The 24,435-nt window shown below is 48.2% G+C and overlaps 2 protein-coding genes across 5 annotated transcripts in view; one reads left to right on the forward strand and one right to left on the reverse strand.

Annotated features, from left to right (window-relative positions):
• The window catches only part of CD40 (CD40 molecule), a 35,151-nt gene extending 30,065 nt beyond the window's left edge, over positions 1 to 5,086 (reverse strand). The window contains exon 1 of the mRNA XM_061630696.1: positions 2,347 to 5,086. Within this exon, the coding sequence (XP_061486680.1) occupies positions 2,347 to 2,436 (90 nt within the window). The 5' untranslated portion in view covers positions 2,437 to 5,086. The remainder of the gene's footprint in view (positions 1 to 2,346) is intronic.
• Positions 1,089 to 23,311, forward strand: NCOA5 (nuclear receptor coactivator 5). 4 transcript variants are annotated; one of them, XM_061630691.1, is made up of 8 exons: positions 1,089 to 1,283; positions 16,481 to 16,547; positions 18,743 to 18,958; positions 19,092 to 19,207; positions 19,340 to 19,466; positions 20,182 to 20,381; positions 21,382 to 21,705; positions 21,955 to 23,311. In XM_061630691.1, exons 1-8 carry the CDS (start codon positions 1,232 to 1,234, stop codon positions 22,593 to 22,595), a joined length of 1,743 nt encoding a protein of 580 aa, XP_061486675.1. In that variant the 5' UTR covers positions 1,089 to 1,231; the 3' UTR covers positions 22,596 to 23,311. The 4 variants fall into 4 exon arrangements, with proteins under 4 accessions (XP_061486675.1, XP_061486676.1, XP_061486679.1 ...); XM_061630692.1 differs by lacking the exon at positions 1,089 to 1,283 and adding an exon at positions 5,890 to 5,979; XM_061630695.1 differs by lacking the exon at positions 1,089 to 1,283 and adding an exon at positions 6,241 to 6,518.
• Positions 23,312 to 24,435: the final 1,124 nt, after the last annotated feature.

Here is a 24,435-nt window from a genome sequence, read left to right on the forward strand (position 1 = left end):
TTGTTTGTTTTATGCTTATTGGAAAATCTGTCATGTTATTATTTATTACATTTGTATCCTGGCCTCTCCCAGAAGCAGGCCAGGGCAGCAAACAGGCAATAAAACACTAAAAACATCTCCAAAACATCTTTAAAACAAAATTTCTTTAAAATGTATTTAAAAACAAGACATCTTACAAAATATTTAAAAGCAATGTCAACACAGTTGCACTATGGGATATATATGGCCTACAAAAACGTATGCCATAATAAAAAGTCATTAAATCCCACAGCCTTTTGTCCTGCAGACTGTACATCAGAAAGCATTAAGAGACTGTTGTGGGAAGATATCTTCTCAATGACCCGTGTAAACCTGGCAGCGGTGCATGTATTAACCAAATTCAAATAACAGTAAGAAAAAAGGCCAATCATGCTTTTCTGTTTTTTGTGTCCTTGAGCATATTCAGAAGTAGAGTGCCTTTGAACCTCAAGAAGGAAATGTATCTCTCAGTTTATTGCTATATAGCCCAGGGTGACAAACAAATGACAAAACTCATCTTTGAAACATACCAGTTTTACAACAAAAACCAAAGAGCTGTACAAGAAAGAAAAGGGCAGGGAGGGGTGCCTCCTTACCTCCTCAGACAAGAAAACCGACACAGGTTCTTCTATTGTCTCTGAGCTTGACACAGATTTCGCAACTGATTGGCAGATCAACCTGTCCCACCTCCAGGTGTGTGTAATGGAAATACTTTGCTCTGGCAACTAGTGTGTTCATAGCCTCAGAGGCAGTTCCTTTGCATTGTAGTCATATAATTAAAATCCTCTCTCTCTCTCTCTCTCTCTCTCACACACACACACACACACACACACACACACACACACACACACACACACACACACGCACACACGCGCGCGCTAAAAATAAAACAGCTGCCCGATACCACAAGGTTGCTGGCTGCAAGTGTTCTGAAACGGAGGGACTGACCTGCGCAGGCTCAACAAGAGAGCAACACCCACAGGAAGAATGCACGGCTCTGACTGGCTGGAGGGCAGTGCCCCTCCTTATATGACTGGCTGAGGAGGGATGGAGGGCCTACAATCACAGAATCGTAGAGTTGGAAGGGGCCTATAAGGCCATCAAGTCCAACTCCCTGCTCAGTGCAGGATCCAAAGCATTCCCGACAGATGGCTGTCCAGACAGAGTGGAAGATAAAGCTCAGTTTTGCTTTCACTTTCAGCACCTGCCTCCCATGGTCACCCAGAAAGTGGAGGTGTTGGGAAGGGTTAGAGCAGGGAGGAACGGTAAGCAGTTTTTCTTTGTGCAGGAAGATGTCCAGTTCAGGGAAGAGTAAAGAGGGTCATGCAGAAGAGCAGCTCAAGGAGGAAGAGCGGGCAGGGATTCAGGCCAAGAAGATGGCAATGGGGACAGCTGATGGATGGGGTGTTGTTGCTGACTTTACTCAGGAAAGAAAAAAGGCAGGAAATGTTGTTGCGATTAAATCAGTTGCGCAAGATATAAAAGTGGGAGGTAAAGTTGGCAGACTAGCTAAAGAAAGCTGTTGGAGGCATAGTCCAGGCACGACGCATGCAAGGAGGTGATTTGTATGACCAAAGAACAGGCTGATCTTAGGACCTTAAATGTAAATGTACTGCCTTTCAAGTTGATTCCAACTTATGGCAACTCTATGAATAGGGTTTTCATGGGGCTGAGAGGCAGTGACTGGCCCAAGGTCACCCAGTGAGTTTCATGGCTGTGTGGGGATTCGAACCATGGTCTCCCAGGTCCTAGTCCAACACTCTAACCGCTACACCACACTGGCTCTTAGGACCCTAGAGAAACTTCAAAGTATCTTGTCAACTTCCTCATTTTCTGGCAGAGAAATGGGGAGTTGTAGAAGTCCTGTTGGATGTTTCAGAAGCTGAAATTAAGAGGTTTCTAGGGGGAGTAAGAGTTACACAAGTTAAGCTTTTAATGTCTAAACGTAATGGTATAGCAGCTTGTCCCTCTACTACAGTTATTTTTTCAGTTACTGGACAGGCTCTCCTAGAGCATGTGAAAGTTAGAGAGTGAAAAAAGCGGATAAGAGAAAAATAAACTCATTTGAAATGTGTTGGAGAAGAGCTTTGTGGATACCATGGACTGCAAAAAAGACAAATAATTGGGTGTTAGAACAAATTAAACCAGAACTATCACTAGAAGCTAAAATGATGAAACTGAGGTTATCATACTTTGGACACATAATGGGAAGACATGATTCACTAGAAAAGACAATAATGCTGGGAAAAACAGAAGGGAGTAGAAAAAGAGAAAGGCCAAAGAAGAGATGGATTGATTCCGTAAAGGAAGCCACAGACCTGAACTTACAAGATCTGAACAGGGTGGTTCATGACAGACGCTCTTGGAAGTTGCTGATTCATAGGATCGCCATAAGCCATGATCGATTTGAAGGTACATAGCAACAAAACTCCTTCAATGTTTTCAATGCCAGGTTTTCAGACTTGTGGCTGCTCTGTGTGGGGCCGGTATGTGACGAGTGGAGGCCCTCCCTTCTTGGACCATTGTGACAGTTCTTCTATACCCATATGTTGTCATTGTGAAGGAGCTCATAGTCCCATGTTTAGGGGTCCTGGGATATGCAAGCAATTTATTATGCAGCAGCTGTTGGGTGCTCTAAGGAGCAGAATCAGAACTTTTTGATAAAAGTTGTAGCCTGCCCTTTAGCTTCCTGGCAGCGGCTAACCCAATATCATCCAATATGTTGGGGAAGAGGATAGAAGACACTGAATTTTTACTTGTTAAGAAGGAGCATTTTGTAGCTTTTATGGCTGAAGTGGTTAAATGTGCAGGGAAAAAAACCACACAAAAAAACCCTGAACGCGTGTTGATTATCTTGAAGGCTGCTGGGAGGTTTTGGGGACTGGAGGATTTAACTATGGAATGGATTTGCAAATTGCTAGGAAGCCCTGAGGTTTAATTGTTCTGGTATTGAGATCCGGACTCATAGCTTAATGGCCCAAGGCCAGGAGTTGAAACATCTTCTATCCTCTTTGCATGTGTTGCCTGATTTGATTTGTATTCAAGGAACTTGGATTTTTAGTTATTGGGTTATTATGTTCCCTCCATAAAGAATGAGTTATTAGAGTAGCTGGAGGCGTTATCTTTATCCGGGAACCCTTGGGTTTTGTAGAGCTTACCCTAGTGGACTCTTTGCTGTTCGGAGAATTGTTAATGTATATACCTCTCCCCCTGCTGTTTTTTAAGGAGCCAGTGGAGAATGGCCATGTGGCTTACAGCATGATCTCCTGGATCTTATGTTATGGGAGAAATTATGTAATCCTCAGGAAAGTCCATTATGTGGCTTATACAATGATTGCTGGGAATTTGGTGATCCTAAGAAGGTGCTGCTCTTGGAGGTCGCCGATTCATAGGGTCACCGTAAGTCGTAGTCAGCTTGGAGACACATAACAACAAGAAGGTGCAACTTCAAACTCCTCATGTGATTCACGTTTGTTGTTTGTGGGAAATGTGGCATAGTTAATAGCTTTGTTCCAGGGAACTTTGTTACTAGTTACTGTGGTTGGGCATGGATTCCCCCTCTAGTGGATGTGCGTATTAGTGAGTTGGGGTCGCAGTGGTCTGGTGCTTTGGGTATAAGAAATATGACTCTACAGCATATTTTTTCTCAGTTGAGTCTTTGTTGCATGATCTTTATGGATAGCTACCAGGATTCCTCTGATGGCAAAGTGAGTGCATCTTGTTGCATTCCTTGTTTTGGGATTCAAAAGGGACTTTGGCTATCCAATTGGGTATTGATAATGACGGCAGAGTTGATGGCTATTCTATTGGCTTCTTTTTAATGGATTAAGGATCTAACACCTGATAATTTTCTGTTTTTGTCAGATTTTCTTTCGGGATTGCTGGCTATTCAGTCCAGTGGGTTAGCCTGTAAGAATGTGATTAATGAAATCTGGAGTTTGAATATGGAAGTTTGTTCCATGGGAATCTGGTTTGGGTTTTGTTGGATACCTGCTCATGTAGGGATAGCGGGAACGAACTGGCTGATTTAACTGCAAAGAATGCTTTGCGGCAGCACCCGATTGTTGAAGTCTCCTTGCCAAGGAGAATGGCAGAATGCTGTCTTCAAAGGGCGTTTGTTAAGGAGGGCAGCATGGGTGTGAATGGGACAGTACGGGGCACAGCGTTGTCTCTGTGATGTTCCTCTATTAGTGTATATATGGTAAGTGCTGTTTGTATAGGAGATACATGGTGAGTGGAATGAAAGAGGAAGGGGGAGTGAATGGGCAATAGAATGCTTGATGATTGGCTGAATGTTTAAAATGGCTGACAGTATAAATGGAAGGATGTCAGGTAAATCTGGGTGGATGTGAGGTGGACGTTGGTGGACTTGAGAGGGTTGTTTTGGTGGGTTTTGAGAGGAGATTGTGTGGAGAGTTGGTGGATGTGAGGAGAGGGTGGAGTTCAGATTAATACTAAGACCAGTACCTCAGGAATAGATGTAACCATATGCTTAAGTGCCTTTTAAAGAAATCTTGTTATCTTTGTTATATTTAATAAAAACTATATTTGGTTTACCGAAGGCCTGATCCTTGGCTGGGGTTTCACAGACCAGAAGGGAGGGTAAGGTAATGACCAAGGCTGAAGGGAAACTGTAACAATTGGTGGCAGCGGTGAAGAGAATAACACCACAAGTATTCAGAGCAAACCAGGATTATCTGCATTGATACAAAGGGATTGGGACAGCTTAAGCACGCAGTCACAGAGGTAACCTGATTGAGAGAGACTCAGGCAGAGTCTCTGGGAATACTGGTTATAGGACGTGACTGGTGGTGCTGCCTAGCAGGGGGATCTGGTGAAGTCTATGCTAGAGCGGGGAGAGAAACCATAAAAAAGGACAGTCTGGACTGGTGGAGTCCCTGGTGGTGCCTAGAGACAGGCAGTAACCACGAGCAGGTAGGAACCTGACAGGGAGAGCCAGGGAAGGACCGTCACAGTCTCCTTTGGCCCCTCTGAGGGATTTTCACATCTTTGACCTGGGTGGTCAAGTCCATAACTCTCCCTCGTCTGTGTGTGTGAGACAGAGAGAGTGAGCGCCCGGCAACCTGTTTAGCTCACGTCTCTGTGGCGTTCGTGGGGCGCGGAGGCTCCGGGCCGGGTTCGCGGGGCCGCTGTTTTTTCTTTCTTCCGTGCGCTGGCTGAGAGGGGAACCCCGGGCCACTTGGGGGCCCTCCTCGGGGACTCCGCCTGCTCCTGGCGCTGCCGTCGGGGGGGTCTCGTGTGGCACAGATTGCTCTTTCTCAGTCGCCAGGCAGGCCGAGGGGATTGGGAGGCGCTGCAGTTGGGCCCTTCAGGAGGCGCCGAAAGGAGCCCGCAACAGGCGGACACACCGGCGCAAAGCCGGATTCCGGCGAACCGGAGCAAAGGCCCTCCCCGCTCGGGTCACCAGAATCGCGGCGGCCGCCGCCGCCGCCGCGTCCCTCCTATGAGCCCTGAAGGCTCCGGCGGGAGGGGGCCTGAGCCCCCCACCCGAGGTGTACGCCCCCGAAGGTGTTGCTTCTCCAGGGCTCCGCCCGCCCCACGACAGCATAAGCGGCTCCTCTTTCGCAGGGAGACAGGGGTCGGCCAATCAATCAATCAAGGCCCGCTCGCTACTGGAGCGCCTCCCGGGGGCCAGGAAGGCAACTGCGCGGGGAGGGGGCGCGGCTAGCTGCAGAGGCCAGGCTGAGGCGGCTGAAGGTCCCCTGGCTGGAGGGAGGCAGGACCTTCGCTCCCATTGGGTGGGCACCGAGAGGACTACAACTCCCAGCGCGCCTCGGGGCGCCCTTCATGCGCGGCTCGCCGGGAAAGACGTCGCCGGGCGACGCGACGCCCCGCCCCTCCGCCGTGCGTCGACGCCTTGAGAAGACTGCGAGCGGCCGTTGGCTGCGCTCGGTTCCGTGCGTCGCTGTTGCCGCCTCAGAGGATCTCGGCCAGGCCCGGGTGAGTGTAGGGGCGGTGGCTCCCCTCAGGCGTACCGTTTCCCCACCACCCTTCACCATCCGGGCGGGGCGACGTCGCCTCCGCAACCCCCGCCGGCCCGAGTATGTGTGTGCGTGTCTGTGTGTGTGAGCTCTGCGCGTGCGCGTGAGGGATCCGCCGCGGCTATGGGGAAGGGGCGCGCCTGCGCTGTCTCTTCGCGCGCCCCCTGGGCCCCGCCCTCCTCTCGCGCGGGGGGAGGCGGCTTCGGCAGTGGCGGTTGGGCCGTCTCTGCGGCTGCGCGGGCGGGGGCGGGATTGGTCCCGCTCCTCTTTTGCCAGAGCGAAGTAGCTTCTGCCCGCCTCCGGGCCCGCCGCTGCCTGCCGCCTGCGGTTGAAGCCGCTTTTCCGACACCGTCGCTCCTTCCGTTGCTTGGTGCGCGGCGTCTCTTGCGCGGCCCCGCCGCCAGCAGTAACCCCAGTCCTCCCTCGGAAGCTGCGGAGCCCGCCGAAGACCCCGCGCTGCGGAGCCCGTTGCTGGCCCGCTGGCGGTCAAGCAGGCAGGCAGGTGCCCTGCCGTGCAAGCAGCGGCCTCTCCGACTGGGAGGGCGGCGGCGGCGGCAACTGCCCGCTTCTCCCGCTCCTTCCCCGCGCGGCTGCTGTGTCCTTTCCTCGCCGAGTGAGGCGGCTGCAGCTGTCATGCCCTGAAATCGCAAAAGGCCCCGTAGCAGATTCCGGACTGCTGCGGCTGGCGGTCAGCCTCCGAGGAGCAGGAATTTAATGCTTAAGTAGCGTTTTCTTACTGTTTGCGTGCAGCTACCGTAGAGCCCAGAGGGAATGGGAAAGCAGGGTTCTGGTTAGTTCTGAGGCTTGTAATTGGGAGATGAAACGGGCATGCTGATGGATGCGCCCGTCTCCCAGCCTTGCCATCCTGAGGGGTAGCTGTTGGTCAGATCTGGAGAGGTTGCCGCATTCTAAAGAGCTTTCTGATGGAGTTGAGTGCAGCCAAATGCCTGGGGAAGTTTGTCTGACTGTCTCCTTTCGGTCTGTATTTCTAATGTTAGTTGCAGTAGGAAGTCAGATAAAGCCTCTCTTAATTGCCAGGGGTAATGAAGGCAGGTTCCCTTAGACCAGCAGAGCGTCACAGCACAGTATTGCCCTGCAGCTACGACTTTTCTGCAGAGGTTGGGCAAGTCTCGGTGTTGGTGTGAAAGGCACGAAGTAGCAGGGTTTGTAAAAGTGCACATTTTGGTCGATGTGGGATTATCTCCAGTTCCCATTAGAGGGAGAGCTCCTCATAAGGGCTGTGTCCAGTCGTTGTGAATCCTGCACTCCCACATGGCCAAAATTCAGAATCCTACAGCCTGGGAAAACACTCCCCATTGTTGCAAAAGACCTTTAGCCCTGCTCTGAGGCAAAAAGAGTCTTGGATCTCCTGAAATGGTGGTCCCAGTTGCTGTAGAGAGTCTTGATACTGTACTTCTTGAAATTCAGTTCTCCCAAAATTTTGCCTAGTTTTTGTTGTTCTTGTTCACAGTCCCTAGTTAACAGAATTGAAGAGTGTTCTTTCACCTCCTACTTTGGTACTGAAATCTGAAAATGCGTATGTGGTTCACACTTAGGGTGCAGATTTGGAGGTTTTTTTTAGAAAACAGCGATTAGTTAGACTTTCCAGTTAGATGGACTGTTTGTGATGTTTTAGTGAGCCTTGAATAACAAATTCATGCTGTAGCAATTTTGGAATTCGAACAATTAGCCATAGAAAAAAACTTTGTGATACTGCACTTTTTTTCCTTTTTGCAAAAGAGAAGGGCAATAGCACAAGGTTGCAAATAGTTCTAGTTTCTGGAGCTCTGTGTGTGCGTTTTGCTTCAGAATGTGACTCATAAAGTGCGCCTGTGATTGCACAGCATTCAGAGCAAAGACTTGCTTTGTCTATAAATGCAGAAAGAAATCCAGTTTGTTTGTTTGTTTGTTTATTCCATTTACACCCCACCTTTCTTTCATCATAGAAACCCAAGGCAGCAAACATGCGGTTCCCAGGCGGCCTCCCTCCCAGGCACTGACCAGACCCAGACCTGGTTAGTTAGCTTCAGCAAGGTGGTGGCCTCATATGCCTTCAGACCTTAGCCTGGGACTAAGCTGAGCTTCAGAAGTGTGTTACTATCTTAGTATACAATTCTGGACCCAACTAGATGTGACAATGGAGATGTTTGAATACATCTTGTGTCTTTAAATATATGCAAATAACATCTGGGGGGGGTGTTGAGCCAAATCAGAGCTTCTGGAAGAGTAGGGGTTATATTCAGCTAACCATTACTCAGAGTAGACCCTTTGAAATTAATGGACCTAAACTAATTGTGCCCATTAATATCAATGGGTCTACTCTGAGTAAAAGTTGAATACACCCCTAGCAATTCTTGTCATCTCAGGTTCGCCATGAAAATTGATGGTGCAGTCACGTGTCTCTGTTGTCCTGTCTTGTTAGTCTCATCTGCAGCTTGTGAGCAGACACCTTGCAAAACTGAAGATACTTGACAAAGATTAGGTGGCACTTGTTACTCTCAGAGGATAGGGTCCAGTTGTTACTTGTTATTGGCAGGAGACAGAGGCAAGGCTGTTTAAGAACCTGTGATTTTGGCTAAGCTGTTATAGTTGAAAAATGGCAACCCTCAGAACAAAAGGAAGGGTGTGTCACTTCTATGCACAAATTATATCTAGACATCAATATTGTTCATGAATGCCTAATCACATTTCTAGAGGAAGAGGTAATAGATCATGGTATTAAGGACCAGCAGAAAAACAGGAGATTGAGCCTCTCTGAAAGGTCTCGTATTTGGCTTAATACCCTTGTTTCTTTGTTTACATATATAACCTTTATATTGAAATCCTTATTTGGGATTCATCATTTTAAACATTAACCGGTGATATACTTAAAATGTTCTTAAAGAGAAAATACCTTTGCTGTACTTACACTTTCTCCCCAAATGTTTCCAATGTTTCTGTGTTGGGGTAGGGAGCCCCTTTTTCACTCTGGACTTCCGCATCATTACGTATGTCTTCTCAGACCTGTCATCTGCCCCACCTCTTGTATATCATCCAGACTTCCAATCAGATCTCCTTGCTATCTGAAATCAGTGTCAGCATAACTGCATTAAAGTGGCACTACTGTTTATGTGGACACTAAACTCTGATCATTTTGATTCCCCTGTTGCCCTTCAAGACAGACGAGTGCTGCATTTCATTCATTCATTTGAGTAGAGATGCACTCCCCTTGTCAGCTGCTTGCCATGGGTTTAAGGTGGGAATGGCAGTCTTATTGTTTTGAGTTGGTGTGACAAGACATAATGTGAAAGAGGGCAGAGGTGGCGGGTGTGTGTCTGGGTCTCTGTAGCATGCTACTCAATAAAAGATGTTCTAGACCTTGACCTTGTTTTTTGCTCTGCATGTGTGGTCTTTTAGTTGTTCTACTGTCTCTGGGTGTCTCATTGTATAGATTTTTTAGCAGTGTTTGGCTTCGTTTTTCAATTCTCCATGGACCATCATGCAGCTTTCAGATCTTCACTGCCACCAGCAGTGTGCCCCATGCAGGAGACCATTAATGGAGAAGTTAACGGCCTCCCCAAGGATCAGGAAGATTGCAGAGAAGCTCAGTATATCTTCTGTGCCATTCTTCATTCAAAAGAACATTAGGCCACATCTTTCAGGTAACCTAAAGAATGCTTGTAGGAGGTCCTTTGAAGAGCCCTTGAAGAAGTAATTGAACACATCATGACATTAGAATTTGAAGACAGCCAGCTGAGAATGCGGATGAAGCAAAAACTGCTGCTGTGTGATCACTCTTGTCAAGGTGATTGTTGACCTGAAGGCTGGATTGCTGCCAACATAACCTCAACAGTGTTTCAGAGGTAGCATGGAACGAGGGGCGAATGAGCCGAGCCTCCTTGTGTGGAGCAAATTGTCAGAGGCTGTAACAAACCAGTTTGTATGGAGCAACTGAACGGAACCAAATGAGAAGGCTGCAATGCTATTGAAGTTATCCATTGTGTTTGGTCCCCTGTAGTTCACATTTCAGCAAGCTTTTGGCAAGGTGAAAGCTTTTTCCACAGAGAAGTAAAGAATGGAAGAGTCAAAAAGAAGATGCTGAGGAGAGTTGTAAATAGTTTTCGCAAGCAAACTGCAAGGTTGAATGTTAAGTATTTGTTTCAATTTGTACTGGTCAACATAATGAGCAGGAAAGAAGTGTGAACAGTTGAAGATAGAAAATTCTTCAAGGCCAGTGAGCTAGAGCCAATGCTTGAAATGCTCAGTGAGGATCTCATAATACCAGGGCGGGAGTCGTGGTGGTAGGCAACCAAATGGTACACTGAATGCACATTACAGTTCATTGGAGTAGGGAATTGATGGGGCCCAACTATAGCTCCATAGTGGGGCCTAATCTTTTACTTGCTTTCAGACTCAAGAGGGGACTGTGACAGCAGACACAATAGGATGAAGTAGGTCCCCATCCCAGAGCATCTCTCCCACCAGGTTTTTAAAAAAGAAAAGGCAGGTAGGCTGACGTACATGCACACTAGGACTAATGGACATGAGCTAGAGCAAGGATAGTCAACATGTTGTTGGACTATGGCTCCCAACTGCCTTGATGACAATCCATATGCAGGCTGCTGGCAGTGGGACCTACAACATCTGGAGGGCACCATGTTGACATCCTCTAAGCTGGAGGATCTTCAGCACCTGCATTCTGCTGCTCATTCCTTGTAGACCCTACATCTGGTAACTCATGGGATGGATCCAAGTTTTGAGGCAGACTTGTCTAGTCTTGGTGGCTCTACCAAATCCTAATTTAGGCATGACAAAAAAGCTGACCTGCAGTTTTTGTATATAAAAGGAAAAATGTTTCCAAGTTGTAAGATAAAGGGCCATTCTCTTGATTTTGTGTGTAATATTTGTGTTTATTTTAGCCACATCTTTCTCTCTGAATGCTACTTGACCTGGCAAACAAACGAATGCATTAATAAAAAAATAATGCAATCACCACATCAAAGCTGCAATAAAAATGGCATAATCTTTACTTATTTTGATTTATGCTTCTCCCTTCTGCTTTTGTGGCAAAATACATGTCAGGCTCCCAGGTGGCTCTCTGAAGCATCAAGTGCCGCCCCCAATGAATGCAGACATTGGCCATCCCTACTCTAAATTGCCTCATTGGTAAACAGTGGTTAGGGAAACCTTTTAAGACTCTTTAAACCTTATTAGGGAGCAGACTGGCTGGGCATACAAGTGAGCATGTAGAGAAATGTATTTATTTAGGTATTTTAAAGCTGCTTTTTAGGGCAATCATAAAACATAATAACAGTATTACAAAAAGCAGTTTTAAAACAATTCTGAAAATAGCAGCTTAAAATAAGAATAATTTCACAAAATAGCAACTTAAAATAATTTGCTACAGCATTTAAACCAGAAATATATACATATAATCTTGTTTATAAATTTTCTCTCATGTTCTTCCTCCCAAAGGAGCCCAGGGTGGCAAAAACAAGTGATAAAACAATCTTTAAAACTTTTTTTAAAAAATCAAAAACTATTCCAATGAAGCTGCAGACTGGAATAAAGGTCTCTACTTAAAAGACTTACTGGAATAGGAAGGTCTTTAGTAGGTGCCAAAAAGACAACAGAGATGGAGCCTGTCTAACATTCAAGGGGGGGATTCCAAAGGGGAGGTGTCACAACACTAAAGGCCCGATTCTTACGTTGTGTGAAATCATGGACATCCTGGTAAGATGGGACCTGAATGAAGCCCTCTCCAGCAGAGTGCAGTGATCAACTAGGTATATCAGGAGCGAGACTATCTTTGCTTACTGCATGTTACGCAGAGTGAAATTATTACTTTGAAGAGCAGAATGTGTAAAAACCATATGTACAGAAGCTACAGGCCTGTGGAGGTAGCATTTTGAGGTCAAAAGGGTGGCTTTTTCAGTTGCAAGCACTGATAGCAGATTTCCTAGGCATTGCAACTGTCATCTCGAAGGTGCAAATTCTGTGATGTCACAGAAGCTATGTTGCTGGTCACCCCTGGCAAGTTTTCATGGAGTCATGTCTATAAACCATATTTCCACAGGACCAGAGCTTAACTGGTAGACGGCTATAACCACGAAAGTGGAAACCACAAAAATATATCCATTATGATAAAACCCTTTGACCATTGTTGACTGTATACAGAAGGGCACTCAAGACTGATGTACTTTTCTCGTGGATGAGCCATTAGGAGGGAGTGTGAACTCTGGACAGGAAGCCAGTTGACATGTCGAGGAGCCAAAGAATAGTCCTTCCGGTTGTCTCTGGAATGGGTCACTCATTGCCACCACTGGTGGTGCTTTGGATACAGGCAAGAGGGCTTTTAGTTATTGCGAAATGGGCAGCTTTGCAAATAAACCCATAGACATTGTTATTAGCCTGCTTGCCCGCACATCTTCAGGCTTCACCTAAAAAACTGGAGATAAGAAACCCTACTAATCTCAAAACCAGGGAGAAAAACAGTTGCGCTGGGATTAAAAATATATATCTATTAGAAAAATAGAAAATATTTAGCGTCTTGTTTCTTCTTGAGGTAATTTTAAAAGAGCAACACACACCCACCCCCTGTCAAGGACAAAACTCCTTTGCCACAAACAGATCTCTAGACCCATTCACAGGTAGCTTTTCCAGCTGTAGGGGAATGTCCCCATCTTTCTCCTCTCTCTCTCCTGCATATCACCCTTTCCCCCAGTTTTTAATCTGAGTCAGACTTTCTAGGATTCACTCCAGGGCTGAGTTTAATGACACCTCAAGAATGGGGCCTCTAGGCATGTACAAAAGGGCCTTTCCTACACACAGCTAGGAATTAGGCACCCTTGCAGAGCCTGGAAAGAAGCTGCATCCCGAAGCAACTTCAGGCCCAGTAGCAGGCTTCTCTCTTTGTGACCCTGAAGAGCTGCTACCAGCCAGAGCAGACAGTAGTGGGCTAGATGGGCCAATTAGTGTCAGCCTTGGGGCACTGAAGAGGAGGAGGAGGAGGAGATAGCTGTGAGTCTTTGTAACAGGGACGCTTTACAAAACAGGTTTTTGGTGTTAACTGCAAATGTTCAGATAACTGACTGAGCATGTGCAACACATTAAAAAAAATTTAAGGGCTAGAGTTGAGTTGGGGATGTAAGTAAAGGACTCCTAAGTTAGCATGTGGAAGCAGTTCTTGCTCTCTACAAATGAACTCGTACATTTTTCTTCATGAGACCATTGCCTGTCAGATGCCCCATCTGTACAGAAAAAGTACCGTGCGTTGACTGTTGCTATCTAACGAAAGGGTAAAAATTGGTTATTCTGCAGGGCCAGTAACTTTCAACACAGGAGGTGCTTTGCCTCGGGGTGGAGCGCTGGGCTTGGTGTGCAGCAGGTGGCTCAGTCCCTGAGGTCAGGAGCTGCAGCTGGAAAGCCTCAGGTGATGATGTCAAGACCTGTGTGTGTTTGTTTTGCCTGAGACCCTGAAGGGCCGTTTCCAGCCACGCAGGGCAATAGTGGGGAAGCAACAGGCAAGGCACACAAAAGTTCTACTGATGAACTCCCTATATGTTCTCAAAAGCAAGTCTAGACTCTACAACAATAAGGGATAAATGTTTGGCTTTTCTTGCCTCTTCCCCACCCCAAAAAACTAAAAGTGGCTATAGGGTTCAGGGTTACATATTCTGTACAAGAGAACTGCATTCCTTCTGCTGCAAAAGCACTTGGTATGCCTGGCCCCTCTGCCTAACAAGGGGACTGGTTTCCCTTGGACTTTCAGCAAATGGACATTTTATAGTAGAACTTGGAAGTTCAGCTGTTGAAATGTCAGTGCTTCCAAATATGCTGTTCTAAATTTTACTACTTTTCCTATGATGAATCATTGTTAGAAGTGGTTGGCTTTAATATATATTTATGTATTATCCATTCTCTTTTTGAGTAGGATTTTTAGAGAGTCTCAGTATATAGTATTACATTCCTGGTGTCTCACACTAGCTAATCTAAATAAAATTTATACAACTAAGAAGTTTAAAGAGAGCCAGTGTGGTGTAGTGGTTAAGGTGTTGGACTACGACCTGGGAGGCCAGGGTTCAAATCCCCACCCAGCCATGAAGCTCACTGGGTGACCTTGGGCCAGTCACTGCCTCTCAGCCTCAGAGGAAGGCAATGGGAAACCCCCTCTGAATACAGCTTACCATGAAAACCCTATTCATAGGGTTGCCCATAAGTCAGAATTGACTTGAAGGCAGTCCATTTCATTTTTTTCAAGAAGTTTAAATTTCACAGCATTGAACGGAAAATGAAGATATTTTCCAGACTGTGAGCAGAATTTTGCTCTCTTGGGGGAATAAAATTTAAAACTGTAGAAGTGATTTTCAATTTTAGATACAGAATGCATTGGTATCTTATACTTGGCTAGATGCTGGCAAAAATAAATATGCTTACCAGTTGTAGGCCAATAGTTAAGCAACATTTTGGATGCAGTTGCAATGAAGATGTTAGCAGAAAGTTAATGGAAGGAGGGAGTGGGCTAAATGTGTCTAAAGAACTTGTGCTTTAGTGAACATCCTTTATTATTGGAATTAATGGAATAATATCAGTAGTAGACTCCCAGTCATATGCCCGTATGTTTTAATTTAAAGTTTTATAATGTAAAAAAGTGAATAAATACATTCATATTACTTCAGTGAAGCGAAACTTCAGTGAAGCTAGAAGCCAAAATGATGAAACTGAGCTTATCATACTTTGGACACATCATGAGAAGACATGATTCACTAGAAAAGACAATAATGCTGGGGAAAACAGAAGGGAGTAGAAAAAGAAGAAGGCCAAACCAGAGATGGATTGATTCCATCAAGGAAGCCACAGACCTGAACTTACAAGATCTGAACAGGGTGGTCCATGACAGATGCTCTTGGAGGTTGCCGATTCATTGGGTCGCCATAAGTTGAAATCGACTTGAAGGCACCTAACACACACATTACTTCAGTGGAACATCATGGTTGTTGTATTTCAATAGAAAAGCATTATGTAGGGTTCCTTTTTTCTTTTTTAAAAACAACTGTACACTACCAGCATGCGTTTACAACATTAGTGAATTTAATAGGCACTTTTAAGGGCAGAAAAGCAGTATATAAATGGTGGGCTAGGGAGAGGCGGAAACAGGCAGAGAAGCCACCTTTCCTATGGAACAGTTGCAGGGTGTGTGTGTTGTTTTTATCCTTTTTTATTTGGCCTTGCTTGGCCTTTTATGACTGTTCATCCTCCTTAAAACCATTCCTCTCCCATTTTTCCCAGTGGGAGGGAAATAAATCTGCACCAGCTCCAGGGCTGTCATGCGCTCTCTCTCTTCCCCAGCCCCAATTTGGGTGGGGAGCATGTTGGTGCAACAGGATGGCTTTGGCTCCTGCAGGTACCCAGACTATCCTGGCATGCCTCCTTTTTGTACTCTCTGATTTGAAAGGAATTGAAGCTCCAGCCTTTGGTGGGAGGCCTGTCAGGTCGGATCTCCCACTTTGAGGTTGGGCCTCTTTTTCTGCCACTGGAGAGGGGGACCTCAAAAATCCTCCCATGGACCATAGGATTGCATCCTTCAGATGACCAAATAAAAAGGTGCCCCACACTAATTGGGTGACCTTTTTTAAAGTTAATTATAGTTTTTATTGGCTTTTCATTTGTAACTGAATTCCACAAAAAGCGAAGAGGGTGGAGAGTGGGGAATACTTCTTTTTCATAGGCAGATGCTGTCTTAGAAGAGGGATTTCTCCTCCTTGTCCACACACACACCCCACACACACACTCAGGGAGAAGAAAAGGCTCCTCTTGAGACTTACTTGCTTTGACCCATGTGCCACCTCTAAAACCAAAGAAATTTCCTCCCTTTAGAACTGTTGTTTCATACATATGTAAACTTATTTAGGTTAATTTGTTCTATAATTATTTGAGCTTTTTTGGCGGGGTGTCTGGAGACGTGTGTATTTTCAGTGCAGCTTTTTGAGGGAGACCGTGATCCGACTTGTTCTCCTTTCCATCACGCTGGCCGGAAGCTGTTTTAACTTTGTGGCCTAGCCACTGCCTCTTATCCTTTTGGATATTCCTCAGTTATGCTACTCAGTTGAGTGCTAAGTGAACATGGCTTTGGGAGCCCGGAGGATTCCAGCCTGCTTCATGGCAACAGGGTTAGGGGCTGATTTGCCACCTGCCGGTTTTGCCTTGACGTTGGTCTTAGGTTCCAGCGTGTGCCTCTGGGACGGTCAGAGCAAAAAGCTGACTACTTCCTGCAACTTGAAACGGGAGGACCTCTTCAGCAACAACTGACCTGTGCTGTGTTACTGATGTAATAAAGCTTGTTGTCTCAGTGGCAGTGCCTCGTTGAGTGGATTTCTTGCTCCATCTGGCCTCCTTTGAACTTTGATGCTTTCTTTTCAATATGCTGATGATCTTTTCTTTGTTTCATAGCATTGAACAGACGGGTTGATTATTCTTTTCAGATATTAATAAAGCAGCGGAAAGAAGAAATATGAATAAGGCTCCCTCAAGGTCCAGCCCAGCACGAAGGTAAAGTACCAAGAAGCATCAAGTTCCCCTAGGAAGGTTGGGCTTAGGGCAGCAATGCACCTTCCTTCCTCTGTGGATGGTGGATCTTCTCCTTGGAAATGGAATCCAACGAGGATTCCATGATCCTTGCTGGTGGCAGCCTCCTAGGCAGCAGGGGGCAGACCTTGTTTGCCACTGGGCTCCCCCCAAGCTCAGGAGGTTGGGGGCAGGGAGTGCTGCTGCCTTATTGACTCCGGAGCGTCCCTGGCGAATGCCATGGAGTCGAGAGCGTCCTTCGGGCTGTACCAGAGAGGAGAAGGCAGCAAGAGCCGTTGCGCCTGAGGGCAGAGGCTGCAGGGGAGCGCTTTCCCCCATGCAGGCGTGCTTGTTCTTTGCAGCTGCATTGCCTCTGAAGAGAGAGACATGAATGACATCTCTTTGGCCTGAGGATTCTCCTGTCCTCGGTTGGCGCTGCGTCAGTGTGTGTGTGTGTGTGCCCACGATGCCTGGGCACTTCTCTTGGCATTAGTGCAAAGCTGTGCACAAGCCCCAGCCCCGGCCACCACTTCGGCTAGGTCAGGAGCCGGGATGTTGCCTGGGGTGCCCGTGGGCAAAGCGCGAGCAGGCGCCAGAGCATCTCCTGTGATGCCCATGGCTGGCGCGTGAGCATGTGCCAGGGCATGGCCTTGCTCTGAGTGCTGTGGGCAGAGCGCGTGCGGGGGGCCAAGCATGGCATTGGGCAGGAAATGGTGAGTGGAGAAGAGGGCAGGTGGGGCCTGCCTAGACCGTGGAGTGCGGCAGGGACAGCAGCGCTGCCCCCCTTCAGGAATTGTAGCCAACCTGGGGGAGTGCACGAATCCTCTCCTCCACCCTGCCTAGTCCCTCTGGCTTCTCTTCAGGCAGATGTTGGGCACCCTTTCTCACTATGGTGCTTTTCTTGGGTTTCCCTGTCAAGTTGCAGTTCAGTTGAGCTTGGTGAAATCCGTTTCAAACTCCACTCGCGTGAAGCCAGAAGATGCCTGAAAAGTGTCGCCACCTGCACTGAGCCTGGGAAAGGGAGTCTTAGAAATTAAAATAAAAAACATTCCACACTACTTGAGTTCTCAGTCATGTTTAGAGTTCCCCCTGGGGTCCGTGCCCAACAGAGTGGCCAGTGTTCCCGACTGTGTTTGGTCAGTGTCTGTTGGTCCCTTGGTGGAGTGTGGACTAGGCTTGGCCCTGTTGGGTAAGGGGCCCTGCCACCTGAGGGTGCCGATGTGTCGAGTGCGCTTTGTCAACTGGGGTTGGGGTTCAGATGGCAATGCCCCTGTGACTGGCCTGCTCCCTTAACTTTTCTAGGCAGTCTGGAAGGGTTAGGGTTCTGCCTGTGTTCCTACCATCCATGAGATTTTTTCTGGAAGACACGCTGTGTTACAGGTCCTGAGAACGGCATGCAAGTGAAACTCCTTCTTTTCCTAAATGGGAGCGTGCCACTTCTGCTACTCATGTCAAGTCCCGTGATTCTTTACTTCCACAGGCCATCACTAACTTCCTCCAGGGTTCAGGACTGGTGTTGTTTACTTGAACGAGCTGTAAGCAGATCCCAAGGGAGTCTGGGTGAACTAGTTCCCCAGTTAAGTGCTAAGCCCAGTCCTGTGGTGGAGCCCATTTCATGCAGGCGCAATTTAGACCAACACACGGCTTAAATATTTGGGGTGGGGAGACCACATAGAGGGTTAAGCCAAGGGAGTTCTGCATGTTGATTGCTGTGTGGGGCAATTGACTAAGGCCCAGTTCTCATTGAGGTGATAAACTGTCTGGGTTGAACCACTTCAGACTGCAGGTGGGGACTTACATGGCTGGATTTTCCTTCACAGAGTTCTTCCCTGCACATAGAAAGCTAGACTCTAGGGAGAAGGGTTCTAGTACAGCTTCTCCCTGACATGCTGGTTTTGTATATGAAGAGGGAATCCTTTTGTGGGAAGAAACATTAATTAGGTCACATCAGCCCCCACCTGCAGTCTGGAAGTAGGAGTGCCCAGGCACAGGGCGATCTAGGTGAGAACTATGCCAGGATTGCTTTATAGTCCTTCTGGATCATAGCTGCACACCAGTCCACTCCTCTTTTTAAGTATTTCCCAGCTTTCATTTCAGGAGGGGGCCTTTGCCAGCAATTGTGGACAATCCCACTGACAACTTCTGTTATCTAAAGGGCTTTTGTCTGATGCTTCTTGTAGAGAACCCTTACCGTATGGGGAGAGAGATGGCAGACGTGATCGCTCTCCTAACCGGTGCAGTCCACGGAGAGAAGCTAGAGATGGCAGGAATGGCAGAGATTCCAGGGATGCACGGGACATTCGTGTTAGAGACATGCGCAGTGGTGCCAGAGATCCCAGAGACCTGAGGGATCCCCGGGATCCACTCTATGATCGCTATAGGGAGCCTCCCTACAGGTATGCAGGGAGGGGTAGCACATTCTGGGAGCCTATTAGAATTTCTGTGTGTGTGTGTAGTGGTACGTGCAGTTCAGGAACATGCTCGGATGCTGCTGTCCACACATAAGGTTGTCCACTGTCTGCTCTGTAGGCGAGATGAAGGCTGTGACCATTTCTTGCGCTCTGATGACTATTATCGAAGGAGGGATGACCCATACTACGATCGTTACCGAGATCACTTGGACAGGCCCCCCTTGAGTGCTGAAGGTCAGTGGTGGGTCTGTACTGCAGAGTGGGCTAGTGGGAGGGCGGGTGCCGTCCAGGCAAGGAAGGAAGGAAGGAAAGAAAGGGAGCAAGGAAGACCTCTTGCCTTGACTCTGGGGACTCTTCCCTCTTCAGAACGTATGAAGCGTGAGGAGCGGCGCCGAGAAGAGCTTTACCGCCAGTTCTTTGAGGACATCAAGAGGCGCATTGATGCTGAGCGGCCTGTGGACTGTTCTGTGATTGTGGTCAACAAGCAGACCAAGTAAGAGCATGTTAAGAGTGCCTGGCCAGGCAGACCGTGGCTTGGAAGGGTTGCAGGCTTAATTCCCCTCCCAATTGCTGCTACTGCTTCCCAGCTTTTGCTGTGGGGTTAGTTGTATTGGCCTATTGCTCTTCTTAGGCAAGACTGGAGTGGATGCAGAAGGGGCAGGAAGGGGCCTAGAGTTACATATGGGGCAGAGAACCTTTTTGGCTAGACAGGCCAAGTCCTTATCTGATCCTAGCCTTGTGCACCAAATGTGATAGGTGGACAGAGAGCTGCCCACCTGTCAGTCACCTGACTTCACAATGATGTCGGGAATTGGGTGCTTTGACGTTTCCAAGGGGGGGCTTCAAAGCACCATGTGAGGCTTGCAAGAGCCCTCCCTGCTGCTTTAAAGGGCCTGAGGCTTCAGCTGATGGGCAGCAGAGCCACAGCCTGCTTTCAGTTGCCAGTGCACAATCAGGAGCACACTTTAAGGTTCCTGATAGTTCATTAGCAGTCCTGCCTCTGCGTTTCTCATGCCTGACATCTCCTATGATGTCAGGTGTGGGGCAAGTGGGTATGGTTTGGCCCATAGGCTGGAGGTTCCCTCCTTCTGAGTGACATGGTCCAAGGAAGCCGAGAGATGAACATCATTGGTGGCACTCAAGCAGCTGTCCCAAAGATGGCCTGAGGTGCCCTCCATTTTTACTTGATGTGGCTTTTTTCTGTGCAGGGAGTATGCAGAGTCAGTGGGGCGAAAGATTCGTGATCTTGGTATGATGGTGGACCTGATATTTCTCAACTCTGAGATGTCTCTGCAGCAAGCCCTGGACGACGTGAGCCGAGGGGGTTCTGCTTTTGCCATTGTCATTACCCCGCAGCACCAGGTCCACCACTCCTGCACGGTCAACATCATGTTTGGCACTCCTCAAGGTATGAGGGTTGGGGCATGGCTGGAGCTGCTGGCAGGGCTGTTCCCAGAGAAAACTGCACAAGGCTGGGAGGGATCTGCTGCTTCTCCCGCAGGCCCCAGAATCCACATTGTTGAGTATTGGAGGGCAGTGTCTTATAGGCGCTTAAAGCATGCTGTTGGCCTTCATGGGATGTGAGAGCTTGAACCTGTACGTGTTATGAGGTAGGCTTTGAGAGCAGAGAGGGCTGCAACACATGGGCTGTGCCACTCTGTGGAACTCACTTCCCATCTCTTCACCCGCCACATATTCTTCATAGTTGTTTAGACCTGGAGCAACGAGTTTTCAGAAGTTTGCCATTAGGATCCTTCCAATTAATCTGAGTCATTCAGACTGAATTTGGCTTATATTTATTTCAGCGGCTGAATTTAGATTTTCTCTTGGGAGAGTTTAATGGGGTTAACCACTCTCATGTCTGTGGGAATTATGATGATGATTGATATAAAGGACCTGAAGTTTTCTAGGCACTGTAGAGAGATCAAGTGTCTTTTTAAGCTTACAATATAGTAGACGTGCTGCAAAAGGGAAAAAGGATAGGGAGGGAACAGAGAAACAACCAAGTGCAGGCACTAGTTCTTGATGAAATTCCACAAATGTGGAATGAACGCTGATGGAGACAGGAGTTCCCTTTTGCTTGGCAGCATCAGCAGTGGAGCCTTGTTTGCCATGGGACATTTGGCCACTGTTAGGATGTACAGAGCTAGCAGAGGCGATTTCTGCCCTTTTGCCTTGCATGGAGTTCCTTTTCCTTTTCTTTGGAAGGGGTGCTGCTGGTGCTGCTGCAGAGGCAGCGAGCGCAGCTGCCTGTATTGGAGGCGGTGCAAAAGCTGGGAGGTTTCCAGCTGCAACGAGAGAACTCCTGGGAGACTTAGCTTTTCAGGAAGGGCTTGTCCTGCACTTTCCCCCTCTTGGATCAGGAAGCAAACTGATGCCTGCATTGCTTATATGTTATTTCCTGGCAGAGCACCGAAATATGCCGCAGGCTGATGCCATGGTGCTGGTGGCAAGGAACTACGAGCGCTACAAGACTGAGGTCCGGGACAAAGAGCGTGAGGAGATTGCCAGGCAAGCAGCCAAGATGGCTGACAAAACAATTCTGCAGGAGAGAGAACGCCCCCCACCAGCTGAAGAGGGTCTCCGAGGAGGCCATCCCCCAGGCATCCAGGCACTCCTAAACTTGCTGGCAGACAATCGCTACTTGACTGCTGAAGAGACTGACAAGATCATCAACTACCTGAGAGAGCGCAAGGAGCGGCAGTTGCGAGCGAGTGCAGACTCCCTTCCTGGTAAGTTCTCAGCTGGGTTGCTCAGTCAGGAAGGTGAGATGAGCTGGTCAGTTTGGTCTATGTGTGTGGGGGGAAATGCTTGCAATATCCTCTCTCCCCCTCCACACCAAATTGTTTCAGGCTTACTGTCCTGTTGGCTTGGGGCCCCCAAAGAATGGAGGTGGGTGTCTGATGTTTGGCTGTGGGGGCAGATGGGCCTCAAGAGACTTAATCCTGGCTGTCTTTTTCTTCCTCTCTCTCTCTCTGCAGGTTCACTTCCAAGGCAGGCCCTTGGAGCGCCTACAGGGTCCTCCTTGGCTACCTCAGCCAGCCTGCCAAGCTCCCAGACGCATCAGAATACCCAGGCCCTGCCCCCGCCTGCCTCAGCCACAGTGGCTTCTAACCCCCAGCAGGAGCTGCAGGCCAAGATCCTCAGCCTTTTCAACAGTGGGGCCGCAGCTGCAGCAGTCGCCGCTGTAGCCAACAGCAGCTCCGCTGTGGGAGCATCGCAGAATGCCGGTTTTGCCACAGGGCCTAGCGCACAGAACCGGGCTGCCCAGCTCAATGCTGTTGCCGCTGCTGGGTTAAACCCGTCCCAACAGCGGGCTCCGGCCCAGGGCCCCCAGTTCCCTAGTCACCCTGGTTCCACCAGGGGTGCTGGCCCAAGAGCCACAGCTCCGCAACCATCCCAGCCACTGTACCAGAACCGGCCCCCTGCTCCCAGCAGTGCTCCTGCCTCGAGGCCAACGCCTTCCGGGATCAACTTTGACAACCCCAGTGTGCAGAAGGCCCTCGACACCCTGATCCAGAGCGGACCTGCCCTCACGCACCTGGTGAACCAGACTGTGGGTCAGGTCCGGGCAGTTCCTGCAGCCCAGCAGCCACTGGGCTCTTACCAGCGGCATTACTAATTGCCAGCGGAGGCTGTTGCTGAATGATCTTCTTTGTGCATGTCTCTCCCCAGCCCCCCCCCCTCGCCCAGGCTGGAGAAGGCTGTGCAGCTCCTGTCCCCCTTCCTCACGAGTCTTGTTGGAGCTGCTCTGCCTCTTTCCTCCCAGAATCCTTCAGCAGCCCCCCCCCCCCCCGCAGGTCATGGTGTGTTGATCCAGGGGGGTGATAGACCTGTTACTCTTATTTCAGATCTTCTGGAGGTGAGGGTTCACCCAGAGCCAGCAAGGGTCAGTGTGGGCTTAGTCAGTGGACAGAAGCCTGTTCTTTTATGACACGAGCTGTAGGTTATGGGGGACCTTGCTCAGGGGCTCATTTGAGGGAACCTGCCTGTGGCTTTTTTTAATTTAAAAAAATGCTGCTCCAGGCTCTGCAGTGCATCTTGGCCATCCCTGAAATGGTTCAGATGTTTTCTGTTGGGTGCTACAGCTGCCCCCCTTTGATGTCCCGTTGTACAAACTGGAAAGTTAGTTTTTATTGGAAGTCTTATGTTGATTCCTTTACAGCTGTAATGTCCTGTCCAGTGGTTCTTTGGGGGTCATTGCTTTTCCCTGCTTCCTGGGGCTGTAGATGTTCTGTTCCTGAATGGTTTTGTCATGTAGATTCCTCTGTACTGTTAACAAGAGGACACCACTTTTTAATTACAAAAATATATACGTATATATATTAAAAAATAAAATTGTTGTGGCTCTTTGTAGCAGGAGGCCCAGAGAATACCCTGCCTGCATTGGGCACACTCCATCCTCCCCTGCCCCGTCTTGGAGCAAGTCTTTGTTGTGTTTTTGTAAGCCTTAATGCTCTATAGGTTTTAGGGGAGGAACAAGCACAGAGTGCCTGCTACAGGTCTCCGTCCAGGTTCTGGCATCTTCTGATCAGGAAGCTAGGGTGAGGTGAAAGACGCCTGCCTGCATCTGGACCCAGTTTGCAAAGGGTCACCCACCCCATCCCATCAGGGCCAGGCACTGACACAGCTCCAGAAGGAAAGGCCAGCGAGGATGTAAAGGAGAGCGAGAAACGAAGAGAGCTGCATTTGTGTGATGTTGATACTCCCGGTCAATATGATCTTTCCAACAGCCTCATAAACACAAGGATGAAAGGAAATGTATTTGTCAGCATTAAATCTACCTTGATTAAATTGGCTGAAAGCTGAATTTGGCAGGATGGGCCATCGTTTCATGGTGGTTGTGCAGGCAGAAGGCCTCTCAATACAACCCCTGCCATTTCCAGATGAAAGGTTCTCTGGGCCTGGGCCCCTGGCCTGCTGCGCCCCATCGGGCCAGCACCGCCATGGCGGCAGCTGCCTGTATTTGGACAAATGGTTCTGCCTGTACCATTTAGAGGCTGCTGCTCTTGAATTCAAAAAAGTATATAAACAAGTCCCTTGATAAAGCACACTGGGAAAACTAAGCAAGAGGTCAGCTTATAGTATTAAGATGGGTTGACACCTTCCACAGCGGCAGTTTATTCTGTCCAGTTTAAGGATAGAACTGCTGAAAGGGAATGGTTGGTTGTGATGCAGTGTTCTACTTGCTAGGCTCCAGGCTGAAGTGTGAGGTCTTCAGCAGTTGCACTTGGAGAGAGGCCAACGAGCCATTTCTCAAAGGACTGGCCCTGCTTCTTCCCTCCAAGCAGGCTCTTGTGAACTGGGAACAGCACAGGCTCCCTGGTCTGGAATTCTGGATTCCTTTAAAGGCAGCATCAGATGAGAGCAACACACAGGCAGCCCCATGGCTTGCGTTCTGAAGTAGGACAAATGTTGCCATCAGCACTAAATGAAGGGTGTAATAAAATCCTTTTATTGCA

The sequence above is a fragment of the Rhineura floridana genome, chromosome 6 (assembly GCF_030035675.1).
Source record: "Rhineura floridana isolate rRhiFlo1 chromosome 6, rRhiFlo1.hap2, whole genome shotgun sequence".
NCBI lineage: Eukaryota > Metazoa > Chordata > Lepidosauria > Squamata > Rhineuridae > Rhineura > Rhineura floridana.